General features: G+C 39.0%; 1 protein-coding gene across 6 annotated transcripts in view; it reads left to right on the top strand.

The window, feature by feature from the left end:
* PIP5K1B (phosphatidylinositol-4-phosphate 5-kinase type 1 beta) overlaps positions 1-15,660 on the top strand; it is a 108,562-nt gene that overhangs the window by 24,756 nt on the left and 68,146 nt on the right. For all 6 annotated transcript variants that reach the window (XM_035891712.1, XM_035891710.1, XM_035891707.1 and 3 more), the window contains 2 exons: positions 4,211-4,292; positions 4,895-4,960. In XM_035891712.1, the coding sequence (XP_035747605.1) occupies positions 4,895-4,960 (66 nt within the window). In that variant the 5' untranslated portion in view covers positions 4,211-4,292. The remainder of the gene's footprint in view (positions 1-4,210; positions 4,293-4,894; positions 4,961-15,660) is intronic.

Below are 15,660 nucleotides of genomic sequence, written 5' to 3'. Positions count from 1 at the left end.
GAGAGAGTCCAGAGGAGGACTACAAAGATGATTAGGGGACCAGAGCATCTCTCCTGTGAGGAAAGGCTGAGGGAGCTGGGCTTGTTTAGCCTGAAGAAGAGAAGACTGAGAGGGGACCTCATAAATACTTAAAAAATCTTAAGGGTGGATGTCACGAGGATGGAGCCAGACTCTTTGCAGTGGTGCCCAGCGACAGGACAAGGGGCAATGGGCACAAACTCAAGCATAATAGGTTTCAGTTGAACATGAGGAAGAACTTTACCATGAGGGTGACAGCATTGGAACAGGCTGCCCGGGGGGGGGGTTGTGGAGTCTCCTTCTCTGGAGATATTCAAAACCCGCCTGGATGATGTCCTGTGTAACCTGCTCTAGGTGAACCTGCTTTAGCAGGAGGGTTGGATCTCCTGAGGTCCCTTCTAACCCCTGCCATTCTGTGATTCTGTCATTATCTCAGTTTTCACTTGAGGGCTATGTAACAGTTGAGACAACTCATATGCAAAGAATGTTCACTGCCATTAAAAGACATAAGGTTTTTGGAGGGGGCATTAACTTGTGATGACTGTTGAGAAAGCGGTAGGTCATTTCATGCATTACCTCTTTTCTTACTCTGTGCACTACACCAAATTATGCTTCCTTTCACTTGTTTATATCTGTTTATTGGCATGCTGCCTAGCAATGCTTGCAGGTTCTTAAATGCCACTCTGCATTGTCCTGGTCACCTCAGAATGAAGGCAATTAAATCATTGAAATTATATTCAGCATTGTTTTAAAGTGTAAAGAAAAGCTCTGTAAAGAAGCTAAAATGTAATAAAATTAATTTAGGTCACACTTTCCACGTGATGTTAACAATTCAGTGGCCTCCTGAGTGTTCTGAAAATAGTGCAATGCAGAAAACCTCTGAGGTCCCTTCTTCAGTTCCTGCTCCCAGGGACACCCAGAAGTATGCTGATATTTTTAACTTTATTTCCTAAGGAAACAAGATGTATGTGTGCAATTTGTATGTCAGAGGATGCTTTGTGTGTCCCGAGCCCCTTCCTTTGCAAATAATCTTATAAACAATCCTACTGTTCAAATTCTACTGGAAAGTGAAAGCAGTTTTGGTTGACCTAAATTTGTCAATTAAATTGGACAGTGGTCCAGAGTAACAGCAAGTTTCATGAAAAAATAGACAAGATGGGGTGATACCTAAGTGGGAAAACTGGAGCTGATGTATGTATTTTATTAGGTGGCAGAGAGTTCAGATGGGAGGGAGACTTCATAAATGCATCATGTGCAAGAGAATTTTGTTCAGTGCCTTAGAAGATGCAAGCTCCAGTATTTATCATCCCAAGGAAGTAGGGGAGTTAGCTTTTTTTCATGCCTTTTGATCTTGGAGCTACTCTTTCATAGCTCCAAGAGTGCTTTGAATGGTTTCAGGTCACTTGAGGCAGGGGAAGATCACAAGAAGACAAGTACTTAGGGAGTAGTTTCTCATTAATGAATGTGTATTGATGGATTTTTTTTTGATTTTTTTTTTTATTTTTTTTTTCTGCTGAGGAGCATTTTTGGTTTAGAAGTTTTTTCCCTTCCCACATCACTGTGTAATAAAGTTTTGCAGTTTCACACTGGAGCTGTAATCTCTGTTGCCCAAGCAATTTGGTGGAAGCATGTTGCCATACAGATCTGCAAATCCATTTAGTGAATTGAGGAACTGACTTGTCAGGCTGCTTTCTCACACAAGGAAAACTATAACTGGGCAAGTCTTAGCAGTAAAAGTGAGTTTTGCAGTAAACTAAATGGCTGTAGTTTTCACAGTTGTATTAAAAGATGCTGCTTTAAAGTTGTAACAGAGGAGTGACAAAGGCTACCAAGGAATTCAACTTGACTCTTTTTAATGGAATACACTATAAATGCTGTTCATAGAATTAGAAAGGGCTGGTAACATCTTGTGCTGACAAACTGCCATCATCAAGAATGCACTTTTGTGTTGAAAAATGCCAGTTACTTAGGGCAGATAAGATGGTTATTCTGATAATCACCATTTTTTTTTTTCTGGTGTGGACTTAATATCCTTGGTATGAATTTAATATGAGATTCTAAAGATTCTATGTGCTTTTCTGAGGAGTCAGCTGCCCCATTCTGGGGGGTTTGTGTCATCCTGGAGGAAAAGAACTGTTTAAGGGTTAGAAAGTGGCTATCTAATGACGTGTTTATCTGAATGCACAGAAGTATGAGAACCAAATTTCTGGATGAATTCCAAAATTGTGTATTCTATCCCAATGCATTCACTTACCAAAAAAATAAAAAATGTTTCCTCAAAGTCCCCAGTCAACCCCAGTCTTACTTTATTGTGAGTCTGCCCTTTGTCAGATAGATGCAGAGACCCAATGCTTTACAGTAGCTTCCTGCTATTGTAATAAACAAATATATAGTTGTAGCTTAGCCTGGAAGTTGGTCCAAGACTCTTAAGTTGTGACCTGTCTTTGCAGTGTTAAACCTCAGCAGAGCTGTGTGCTCTGTTTATCAAAAGATTAGGAACTGAAATAATTCCATTCTAGATGTATCTAGGAATGAAATGAACTGACGTAGATAGGAAAAATTTACCTTCTTCATGGTATATGTTTTTGTACTTGGTAGTTACTGATGTTGGGATCTCATTGTATGGTTTCCTATCCTTGGCCATGTTACAGGGCCATATTTTCACATGAATGAAGTGTTCTTGAATTAATTTGTCTGACTGTGCTGGGAACAAACAGGCTTTTCTTCTATGTTTGGTTTTCCATGAGTGTTTTCTTCAGCTAACTTCTTACTGGAAGTTTCCATATTGCATTCATATTTGGCTTTTGCTGGGCATATATGATCATATTTTAGGAAGTTTTGGGAGTGGTAGAACATCTTATTATATCGATAGTCTTGTGGGGGGGTGGAGAACAACAATTTGGGGGGGTTTGGTAGTTTTACCAAGGTATCAGTTGATTAAGAAGTCTTCCTCCTACTAGTGATTAAAATTACTTTTTTTTTTTTTTCCCCTACAAAAGCTGTTTTAACAGAAGTTATTGATGTCTGTGTTCATGTGCTGATAGGGTTACAAGTATGGATCAGTATTAATTAATATTAAATATGTGAATATAGGTAAGCTAGATAAACTACCAAAAGCTATCAAAACTGAGTTGTTGCCTTTAAGTAGGAGTTTGATGTGTAGGATGATGCTAATACACATCCAAGTAAAAGAATTATTGATTAAGATACATTAATTGCCTGAAGTCTACAATGAAGAATGTAGCTAGCTGCAGTAGGAAAATACTAATATGTAATGTTAGAAGAGTTTTTTTCTGAGGAGTCACTGTTTTGTTCTCAGAAAATCCAGGTTTCTATTTGTTGTGTCCCCCCCCCTTTTTTTTGTCTCGGGTGCAATTAATACTCTGCTTCACTGAAGAGGAGGAAAATGCTGTTTCGAAGCCTTTCAGGAAAAGTTTCTTAGTGGTGTTATGTATACATTTCAGATTACTGGAAAATTAAATTCAGTGAGAAAGAGGCATGGGAATATTTTTTTTTTTTAAAATCAATTTTTAGTCATGTACAAGATACTGTGTATACTGATTAAAGACAAATGAGATTTTTTTTTTTCTTTCTGTGTGGTTGACAAATTAAATTGAAGAATAGCTTTACTGATGTGGCTTAAAACAGTTGTGGATGATGGGAGGAAGAACTGATTCCAAAGAGGTATCAAATAATATCTGATTATGGCATCTTTTCTCATATGTTTAGTAAAACCATTTTAACTATGAAATAGCTCACCTGAACAAGACTACTTACAGAAATTATGTTTATAGTAACTACCATTATGGAAAACTTCCAAAATGAATTTGTTATCTACGACTATTCAGTATGCAGTCCTCCCAACTGTCACTCCTATGGCTTATCTTTTCAATTTCAATTTCAATTTTTAAAGTCTTCATGGAAGTAAGCATGTAATTTCACAATGCTCCAGAGCACGAATGTCTACTGCTCCACATAAATGTTTTATTGTAGGGTTGCTTGTGCCACATTAGTGAAGTATCTACAGCAAAGGGAAATTAGTATGCAAGTTATTTGAGATGATGTTTGAAAAGCATCACTTATAGCTGGATTCTTACTTGGTCTGAAGAATAGTAGGAGAAGGAAATCTAAAGCTATTCTGTGAGATGTGAATTTGTGATGGCATATTGATAATAGATTTTCCTTTTAATAGGTTCTGGAGAACATCAACACCACCCATGAATGGCTTGATCTTTGTTCTCAGCTCCAGATGACTTGTCCTGTTGGTCGTAAGGGTATGTATACTCCCATTGTGAAAGTGTTGGCAAATTCAAGAATTTAAACACATCCTTGTAGATTTTTGTTTTATTCACTTTGGCAGCCATGCTTGGAGTGTCTGACCCAAGGGATCTCTTAGTGATTTATTCTTGATCTAGCGTTGCTTTACAGCTGTGATAAGATGTAATGTCAAGTATCTCCTTGCTCTGTTGAGACGATACAGTGTGCCAATGCAGCCAAAGGCCTTGGACCTCTGAGACATGCCACTGAGTATCTGGCTCACAAGCTTCATAGTTTTGCCCAGCGTTATACCTTTCAAGATCATCTCATGCAGTCTGCTGGAGAGCAAGATTTCGCTGTGTCTTCATGCAGACCTGTGGGGAAAAAAAACCAGGGTCATGTAGGATTGGTCACATGCTGGACATATTCTGGGCGGGCAGTGCTGTCTCTTTGGTCTGGAGAATCCTTCTAAGAATGTCCTAGATGTGTCACTGATCTTGGTGACTTGCTGTCCTCTAAAAAGTTGGAATTCAGCAAAAAAAGGCTAACAAATTGTATGATGTTTTCTGAACACTTATTTTTCTAAAGCAACTACTTTGTTTATAACTTCTGTTGTTAGATGTCTGTAACTGAAAATGGAGATGTTACTGCTGGAAAGTCAAATGAAGAGAAAACATATAAGAAGGTAAATAAGACTTTCAACCTTTCCATTCCATGTTTTTCCCTTCGTATTGGTGATTCAAACCTGCTGTAAGTGAAATATATTTCAGAACTGACTAAATACAAGAACAAGTGGATTTTTTTTTGAAAGTACTTTATTCCTTCTGTGAAATCATAAGACATTTCTACCTACTACAGAGTTGACTATTTGAAAGCTTGTTCAGGACAGCTTTAAAGTATACACTCTTGCTAGATGGATGGAAATTCTTTGCTCTTAGCAACAGATACACCTCTGGGCATTAACACTGTTGTCAGAAATTTAGTACGGTAAGTTCCCGAATGCTTTGAATGTTTATGCGATGTGTCTGGACTACAAACCTACTCCATCACCTCCTCAGAGCTTTGCCAAACAGTACACTTTTTGTTTGCTTCATTTTTTAAACAAGAAATGTTGTTTAAATGAGGACAAATTTAATGTAGGAGCATGCCTCAACAGTAGGAGCATGCCTCAACAGCAGCAGCATAGGGGTATTTAGATGTTACAGCAGTAGCTGATGCTGGTTTTGGTTTTCTGTCACTGATCATCTGGGAGCAGTATTATTTAGGTCCACCTAGCACTGTTGATAATTAAGAGGTATAAATGCACATTTTTCCTTACCTATTTACACAACCAAATTGTTAGCTGCTGGATTTGATCATTGTCTTAACAGGTTACCTCAAAAAGTGGTGATTTTTTCTTAATTTCTGTAATCTAGTTCAGAGATCCACATGGTCATACAGTATATATCATAGGTTAGAGTTTTTCATTTCTGAGTGTTGCCTACAGCACTGCTGGTGAAGTCAAGGAGAATAATAAGCTACTATTTCTTTTCCCACCCCTTTTGTTGGCAGCAAAATTTTTAGTATCTGGGTGGCCTTAACATTCCAGATTACTTCCTTTCATTTCTCAGAAAATTATGTTTGAGAAAATGCTTTTTTTTTTTCTTTTTAGACATAGGTTATGCTCAGTCTCCCAGCTTATGACTTTAAAATATTGAAGTCTAAATTGTTCTTGACATTTAATATGAGAAAGGAAGAAAAGTTCAGTGCCTGAGGTGGACACTTTTGCAGTTCTATATTGTTAGACTAGACAAGACAAATCCTGGTCGTCCCACCCCTGGTGAGTTGCCATTCCCTCCAGTCACCCTACCTGCTCTTCTCTGTTCCTGTTCAAGTCTGCCTTGTAAGGACTTCTCACCATGGCAGAACTTCTTCTCTGTATTTACTGGAAATAAATCTGTGACAAAACCTAGGATTCACAACCACATCACTTTGGGAGATCACAGTGGCTATCGTCTCCAAATTCTGCCCTTTCCCCTGAACCACCAGTTGTCTGTATTTGTGTCTTACACGAGTTTAATTCCTTTTCTTATACTTAGACCCTCAGTTGTTCTGTGTTCCAGATCCTGTGTTGCATATGCCCCATAGTTTAGTGTTATCACCAAATATTAGCATTATGATCCTGCTTTTTGTGATAATAAAGAGACTAGTAAGTTTTGATCCCACCATTTATTCATGCAGGGCTTACTGGTAGCATGCTTTTGCCTTGTGCTTTCGCTGTTAACAGTGTTTCTCTCCTCTTAAGCCAAATTCCTTACAAACCTTGCACTTTCTGTTATTCCCACCTTCTCTAGATATTCTGTGTAACATTATTTCATATTTTTTTCAGAAGTCCAGAGGAATCAACTACCTATGTCTAGAAAGTGGGTTACAGGGTGAGCCTGGCAGGACCTATGTTTGACAGAGGCATTTTATGCCATTTCCCATTTAATTCCATATTTTTAGGTAACTTTCACAAGGAGATCTTGCTCTGTTGAAGTCTTGTTTACAGTTAGGACCCACCTGTCTTTTATTGCCCACAGCACTTCTCTTCAGTCTTTTATACAGGTTCATTTATAGTTTTTCAGTCAGTGCGTTGTTGCACTTTGTTTGGCTGGAAAATACTTGCAGTTTTGACCTGTGACTTCCTGTGCCACTTCCTCCTGAAATCTGGGCTGGGGAAGGGCTTGTTTCCTCCACTGGTGCTTTTTCAGCTACTTGGGCAGTTCCTGTTCCTATCTATCACTGCCCTTGATTGCAGTGGAAATGCTTAGGCGAGATACTCATGTAATTCTGAGGCCAGACCATGCTTGCTAACCTGTTCTCATAGCTCAGAGGCTTTGCTGCTTTTTTTTTTTTTAATAAAAAAACATAATAGAGGTGAAAAGGTTTGTGCTGTTCAGCTTAGAAAAGCAAAGGACAGTACCTTGGCTAGATCTGTGGCAATTCTGGTTTTTGCTCTGCTCTGACCTGTAATGTGTAACACAAAGACAGCTGTATAACTGCTGTTAAGGTGGGACTAAGTAGGTTTATGAAGAACTTCGTGGCATGGGACCTGTGGTACTGGTGCGTATCTTTGACCTGGAACACTCTTACCACCGATGCGCTTCTCTGAAAAGGTCTGGTAGACAAAGAAATTGTGCCACAGGATGTGGGCATGGAGGCTTTCAATGGAGTAGTAGTACAGCTGGAAGCAGAATGAGTAACTTAGCACATAGTTCAGAAACACAGACCCTAGCAAAGTTTTGCAATGTCACCTTTTATGTGGGTAATTCAAGGGATTTCTAGTGATAATTCTGGGAGATAATCATCCTGAAATGTGATGACAGTTTCAGTCTCAACCCCACCCCAGGTAAAAGGTCACCCTTGCAAAGCAGAGAGATTAGTGAAGGAAGAGTTGATGTCATCCTGCCATTGTCTCCTGTTGTGGGACCCACTGGTTCTAACAGTAACTCTGTCATGAGCTGTTAGTTTGGTCTTAAAGAGCCCAAGGAAGATTTTAAAATTATCTTCTCACAGAGCAAAATGCCAGTGTGACTCTCTCTCTTCTCCCAGCAATTGCAAAGAGGCTTGCTGATTGAGGATCTGCAGTCACTTGGTGGCAAAAAGTGCATGACACTCAGAATCATGCTGGAATGTCTGTAATGTCCAAAATAAAACGAAATCTCTAGGGATAAGGGATGCACTGATACTGCCCTGCTGAAAGGTTACATTTTCCTTGCGTGGGGTGGCGGCGTGAGGGTGAGCAATCCTCAATCTGATCTAAAAAGCAAAACAGCCTTTTGTTTTAAAGAATTTTGCATTTTGCTTTATTATATCTTGTATCAGTTTGTATTTCATAATAGCATGCAAAGATTATGTCTGTGCAGCTTTAGTAATATAAATATATATATAAATTCCATACAAATGGGAAAAGCGATGCATGGAAAACATCTGCTTTGTGATGTAAAATCTAATGACCCGTAAGAGAAAAGTAAATAAATGTCTTGGCTTTAGAGGCATTTTCCTTGTGCCAGGTCCAATGAGAAATAAGCTTAACTAATCAATATATATTAAGCAACATTTTAGTTGCTTGACCTGGAAATCTAAATATCCCTTATTAAGAACTGTGAATTGTCTCATAAGAGAAACCTTAGGGAAAACTGGAGAAAATAATTGCAAATACTTGATTTTTTTTTTTCTTTTAATCAATCTGTTCTGTGCAAGTGTAAAAAAAAAAACACAAAACCAACAGTATTTTTGTCTCGGTTTTTATCTAGCGTAAATGAAACTGTTTACCTTGGCCAATACAATCTGTCCTATTGATATAGAGATGAATGATGGCTTACTAAAACCCATTTCCATCAGAAAACAAATAATGTCTAATGGCTGTTAGATGAAAAACAATTTTCCGCCGAGGCATGTAGAAACCTTCACATTCTTTTCCTTCTGGTTCACTCTCCCTTGCTTCTGAAGACTCTGCAGCAAATGATTTAGGTACTGCTTTGAGTAGCAGCTGGGCTGGACTGACTGATGTGGAAAGGACAAACAGCTGCAGTTGCACCTAGTGATGTGGAATTCAGTTGCTGCAGCAGATGGAGAATGAGTGGGAACTAAAGACTCCTTAATCCGCTCCGTCTTCTGTTCCCTCTTCATTCTGTAATTCCTCCTTTTGCATGCTGTCCATGCTGTCAGGGTGTGCACTGCTAAGGGTGATGTTCTCATCTAGTTGCACCTCATCTCATGGACTAGTTCCATGGGAAAAATTAGTTTGTAGCTCTGTGCTAAGAAAAAGTATCAGAATCATTCACTGGTGGAAACGGGCAATCCTCAAAACCTGCTTATTTCTTCTCTGTGTGTCTGCATCAGTGTATTTTGGCCTGCAGTAACTCTAGCATAGTTTGGATTTGGGAGAGTTCCCAAAGGGATTACTTGCCTGTTCATCCTGGGGGAAAAAAGCAATCTTGTTCATAGTGGAAAAGTTTATTTCTGACATCTAATATCTTTGCTGTGCAGTAGCTATATGTTCCAAACATGTTGTTAATCTATGTAGATTAATTGTAAGAGCTTTCCATATGTTACAAACATTTGTAGTAATGACTGGTTTTCATTGTTTTTAAGTTCACCTCAGTCGGGTAAAAATGAACTTTCTCTAGGAGAGCATCTCTGACTTCACCCAGGATAAAGCTTTCCAGAATAATAAGTAATGTGTAGGCCTGTCAGTTGCATTTCTGGGACTTTAGATTCTTCCAATATTTTCTTTATGATTTTTGTTCAGCTAAGCTAAAATAGAGGTAGGTAACATCGTTATCTGAATTAATTAAATCTGCATTTCTTCAGTTTCTTACAATAGTCAAGTTTTGGCCCACTTCCCTGGCACAAGAAAATCTGATCTGCCAGCTGCATGAATGTAAACACCTTGGAGCTTGATTAAAATGCCTGACGTTACTAAAACCTTGTGCAAGACCTTGCATGAGCATTGCTAAAACATCCTTTTAGACTCTGAAATGCATAACTAGACCAAGACAGTGGCATGGTTTCTATTACGAATCATGATTCTTCATTCAGGTCTAATGGTTTTGTTTGGGTTTTGGGTTTTTTTGTTCGGTTTTTTGGTTGGTGTTTTTTTTTTTTTTTTTTTTTTAGCTTTTAGCTTTTCTGCCACTGCAGGCTGACATAAATGCTCTTCTGGCTTTTAATTGTCTAATACTATTTAGTCAAAGTCCTTGAGAGATGATGGAACACAACTTTCTGTTTGTCAGGGTTTTTTTCTTTTGAAAACCACAACCTTCCCTTGCATAGCCTCTCTTAAAAATGGTGTTATTTGAGGTGGGTCTGTTGGGCTGTTCAGCTGCAGTGGTTTGCTACAAGTGTTATTATTTGTGAAACTCCTCCTGGGTTTTCTCTGTATCTGTAACTTTCAAGAAGTTGCTAAGTTTATAGAGTTGAGTATCACCTAGAAAATTTCAGTCATTTTAATCAAGGAACTTAGTGGAAGAGAAACTTCATACATACATGTTCAATGAAGCTTTTAAGGTAGAGGATTCAAATAATATTGAGATAAAATCTTAAGTTGTGCAAACTGGCTGGATCTTTGGGGGTGGGGGGCTTTTTTGATGGGTTGGGTTTGGGTTGGTTTGTTTGGTTTTTTGGAAGGGAGGGGCTGTGGTCATTTGCTCCATTTCATGCTTGAAGATCCTAAGCAGAATCGCAAGAGAGCCTGGCAACAAAATGCAGTCACCAGACTCTATCTTATCTTGGATATCCATCATAGTCTTGTCACTGAAATCTGGAGTATGCAATAGCCACTTTTTTTTTCAATTTCCTCCTGATATTTTGCAAATTTAGTTGTGAGAACCTGCTGACACAAGTGCAGCTTTTGCATTTGAGATGTCATCAATCACACAGTAGTCCCTAAATCTGCTTCCTGACGAAACAGATTTCAGTAACATCCTGATGCTTAATACTAGGATGGTGGCAAGAATGGGGCACAGACAGGTCTGTCAAAGCCTATTAAGTGTGTAGAAGACAATCACACCAGAAAACAAAGCAGATATGCATAGTGCACCTGTGGAAACCTGCTAGTAGATTACCAAAGTCTCTATTTGTAATCTGAAGGCTGCCACATGTGTATACAATCAGACTTTGTCTCATCATTACGTATCTTGCGGCTCTTCCACTTAGCATATTACAAGCATTTTATGTAACCTGTTCGAAACTGCGTATCATAAGTATGAGTCACATTGCCCAGGAGCAAAGGGAATTTGCCTGAATAAAGGAAACCAGCTACCTATTGTTAGAGCTTGCAAACATGTACGAGCAGCATTGCTGCATCGCTTTTGGCATTGGTTTATGCCCTAATGTGTGCACGTAGGGTACTTACTCTTGCAGACACTGACATTTCACTGCTGGAGTTTTTGCTGCACTGGGACCTGTATTTTCAATGACAGACTTTTGAGCACTTTGTACTCTTCAAAGATACTGAAATGACTGTCTTTAGTGGCTTTGCCTGGAGCAATGGCTGGTACTGAAAGAGGCCTCAAATTCCTTTTCTTGGAGAGACAGAAAGAAGAACCAAAGCGCTTAGATTCATGGCTACTCCTGAAACTTCTGCATAAATGCTATGAAATAGAGGGAAAATTAATTGAAAGCCATGGAGTCACCTGAATCCAATTTTAGAAGGTGAAAGGAGATCACACTCAGCTTTGGTCAGTAAATCATTCTGATAGCAGTTGAGCTGGAAAAATCTAATGTGTGGATGTCTTAACTGTTTCCTGGGAGAACATCCTGACAAAGTTGTTAAAATTAGTCAAAGAACTACAAGAAAACAACTTTCACCAACTTTAAATAGTAATGATATAAAGAGGAAAAAAAAAAACCCAACATATAGTACTATCAGTTGCACTTGTTTCGTGATCTAGCAGTTATTCTAGTATTCAGCATAGCATGCCAGAAAAAGGTAAGGTCTGCTGTTTATATTTTAATAGCACAGCTATTGATATGTGTAATTTAGAAAGCACAGCCAACATTATATAGAGCAGCATGTAGTGCTGCATTAGTTTGTACTGACGCATCACTCTAGGGTGCAAAGAAAAAGAGTGGTAAAAGAACATGGCATAGACCACTATAATTCCAGCTTCCTGAAAAAAAAGATACACCCTGGATATTTCTACTTTTGCTGCAGACCTTTATTTTTCTAGGTCCATGGGACCATTTCTAATTACTGCATTTTACAAATAAGTACTCATCTGTATTGCTGGTTGTTTTTAGTTATAGATTGCCTTGTTATAAGAAAAACATTGGGTAAAGTTTTACCTCTGGAGGTCACAGCTGCTTCTTGCAAAGTGAACTAGTGGCGCCAAGGTAATTTTGTTCTGTAGGAAGAAAGAACAAGTTAGTAATAGCCATTCACCCCTCCCAGACCGCTCCCCCTGCCCACGAGCAAGATCCAGAGGTGAGGGTAATGGGCAGAAGTCCAGCTTCAGGAAGTGTGACCTGAAGCAGCTGGGCAAACATTTAATAGAAAAAGTGTGCGCTGAAGAAAGAGTGAAGGAGTGCCATGGCTGCAGTGACCCATGGTTACAAGTTGCAGAGAAACAGTGAAACTAGTTCAGTCAGTGGGATTTTCTAGTAACTCTGTTTTTATGTCCCTGTTTGTGATGTAATGTTAAAGGAAATTGATAGCTCAAATGTGGTAGCTGCAGAGAGCGTGCTGAGACAGAGTAGCCACCTCCAGAAGCTTCAGCAGAAGCAGCTGCAAGAGGTGATGTTTCAGTGGGACTGTAAGCACAGCAGGCACTCTAAAGACAAGTGAGCTCTCGTGCAGAAGCAACAGACTAGGCAATAACCACACATGCATCTTGAATCTAATTGCAGCTTCCTAATGTTCAGAGAGAGCTCTTTTAAAATGTTGCTTGAAGAAGACATACTATTGTTCAACAGGCACTCTTCTCAGGCTGTTTGGCTTAAGCATTTGCACAATTTATGGAGGCTTGGTATCTTTTCAGGAGTCTGGAAAAGATAAACTATGTTTGTATGGGAGTGATAGTGTGCATGGATTCCTGGTACTTATGGTAACCAGCATAGGTGAAGAACAAATGCTTACTTGTAGCAGAAAAATCACATCTGGCCTAAACCATGTGGCTTGAATCATTTTGTCCAAGTGAGACCCTGGGGATTTATTTAACTTTTTTTTTTTTTTTTTTTTTTTTTTTTTTTTTTCAAAACTGCACTGAGAATGCTGCCTGAGGGAATGCAGCTATTCTACACCAGGCCAATTTATTAAATCCCACCAAGCAGCAGAGTGGCCTCGTGAGGGAGATGAGAACAGGCGTCTCCACAGACAGTAGTAAAAGGAAATGAACTAATGGCAGCTACACTGTGGGAAGCATGGCTGCAGAGCAGTGTTAATCAGTGGTGGCTTCTGCTCATGTGACTTTTTCTCCCCATCTCGTACGCAGAACTGTCATAGCTAGGTATCTCTACCATTTAGTTAGGCAGATTTTAAAACCTGTTTGAATGACAGTAGTACATAGGGGGGAAGAAAGCAAACATCTTTCCTTCCAGAGTGATAATGAGGTGGAGTTGCTGAGGCAGAATTCTTTTTGGTTGGTTTTTTTTTTTTTTTAATTGCTTTATAGCACCTGCAATAAGGCAGATGTCTTATGGAAGAATCACCATCTTTGCCTCGGAAAGTCCATAGGCCAAACTTCAGCTGCAATAAAATGAGTTATAAAAAGGGAGAACAGATAAACAAGGACAAGGTTCACATCCACGCAATCTTAAAGGATGTCCCTAGGATGTCTACTTTCAAAGAAGGCAAGAATGTTAGAGTTACATTTTTTCACGAGCTGCTTGTGGGGAGTGCATAAAGACTTAGCAAAGAACAATTGCGAGTTAAAAGAAGAATGGGAAAATAACTTTGTGAATGAGAGTAGAGACAAACTTCCATTAAGTTGAAGCCTGTGTCCCATTCGGTTCCTCTCTGCTCATGGTTTGTTAAATGATTTGTTTTCGGTCATTAATAGTCTCATACAAATATGGAGAAAATACAAGAAAACATGTTTAAAAGAATAAACCTATTTGCTGTATCTGAAGTCTTTGGTTCTGAGCACACAGTGCACAATCCTTTACTGTCACATCAGTGGTTAGTTAGGTTTGCCAGCCATTTACAACCTTCACATTCGAATGGAAATATTTATTGAGCAATGTATAATATACTTTCTAGAACTATAGTACCTATATTTTTGTCATCCTGGGATTTTTTTTTTCCATTTTTTTTAAATGACAGACCATCCCAGTCTTTTCAATAGCCTTGTCTCTAACTTGCATAGTTGTTAAATAGCTTCAGTTCAGTTGATTTTTTTTTTGATACCTGAATGTAAACTGCTTTTACATACATTATGTGTGTCTGATTAACACCTTTCTTTTATGAAAATAATAAATTTAAATTTTACAGAACTAGCCTGAAAGCAATTATCTGTAGGAAAAGCAATGTTAAAATCCTACCTAGTACATTCGTGGGATCATGCACAAACTTAATACCTGATTTGAAAGGGTTTAAGTTCTCATTTATTTTGCTACTCTGAAAAAGGATTTCAGCTTGGAGTGATGTGAGTGAGCCGAAGACCCATCGGTAGAGAACAATAATTAATGAGACAGCATGTCTAGTGCTTACTCCATATACCTAACTGTCTCTATTCTGTATCATATTCAGTTTTCATCCTGTGACCTACTGCTATGCTTTATGATCTTCTTATTTTTCATCTTTACAGGCCTTATAGCAATGCTGTATGACAAATACAGAGAAAATATATAGTTACTTTTGACAAAAAAGGGCAAAGGTATGTTTCAACAGAATGAAGACAATTTAAGCTTTTGTATGCAGGGATAAAACTTCAGAGAGGCAGTAGACAGGAGGAAGAATTAAGTTGTGTTTAGAATATGTTCATATTGTGGCCAGCGAGGCAGACTGACTAAAATAAAAAATGTGGGAATACAAAGGTGGAATTACCTAAGCATTATGAGATACAGTGAAGGGATTTTGTAGCTTGAGGTGAAATTAACAAAGTCATCATAATAAATCCTTCTATTATTTGCTAATCTATTACTTGGATATAGAGTGAACCAAAGAGGTGGGGTGATCCCATTGCTTGAATGCAGAGCTGGGTCTAGCAGAGTCTGTCTGGGAGGCTTTTTGTCTCAACAATTTAGAAATTGTGGGACTTCTTCTGGAGCACTTTATCCCCAGTACATCTCTTCCTGAAATGCAGCTCTTTTCCCTTTGTTGATCTGTTCCCATCTAACAGGCAGGTGGTGGTAGATGGAAGAGAAATGTCCCTACCTGCTTTGAAATACTGGCACTCTGGGGCAGTAGTTGATGGAATGGGCAATTCCTCAGTTCTCAGGGCTGCAGGAATTGCATTCTACTTAATCATACAGCTTCCTGCTTTCCTTCTCAGTATCTACATAAGGTACCGGTTAACCTGAACATGTGTGAAACTCTCGCTTTTCTCTCCTGAAGTAATTTTTGTTGAAAACCCAGAGTGGGGAGAAACTGCACCTGATTCTGGTTGTGGATTGGAGAGAAATCCAGGAGTCCCACTACCAAGACCAGAGTATGCTGGACATGTGGCATGGAGCACTGAGCTAGCATAAACTCGCTGTGCATTGAGGTGTGTTCAGGAGGCGATGCCACATTAATTGTGAGGGGGTAGGCTCGTTGCTAGTTCAGACTTCACTTGTCCTCCTGCAGCCGGTAGCATACCAAATACAAATCCTATACAACTTGTTGTATGCTGCGAGGGTGTGATTTTTGTTACTCAGCTGGGTGGCTGGCATTAGTGCTGGTGTGAATCGGGGAACTGATCCTGTTGAACACTTGTTTTG

Source organism: Egretta garzetta, unplaced genomic scaffold (assembly GCF_000687185.1).
Source record: "Egretta garzetta isolate BGI_Z169 unplaced genomic scaffold, ASM68718v1 scaffold353, whole genome shotgun sequence".
NCBI lineage: Eukaryota > Metazoa > Chordata > Aves > Pelecaniformes > Ardeidae > Egretta > Egretta garzetta.
The sequence above is the reverse complement of the archived record's forward strand: the minus strand, read 5'-3'. Positions and strand labels throughout refer to the sequence as shown.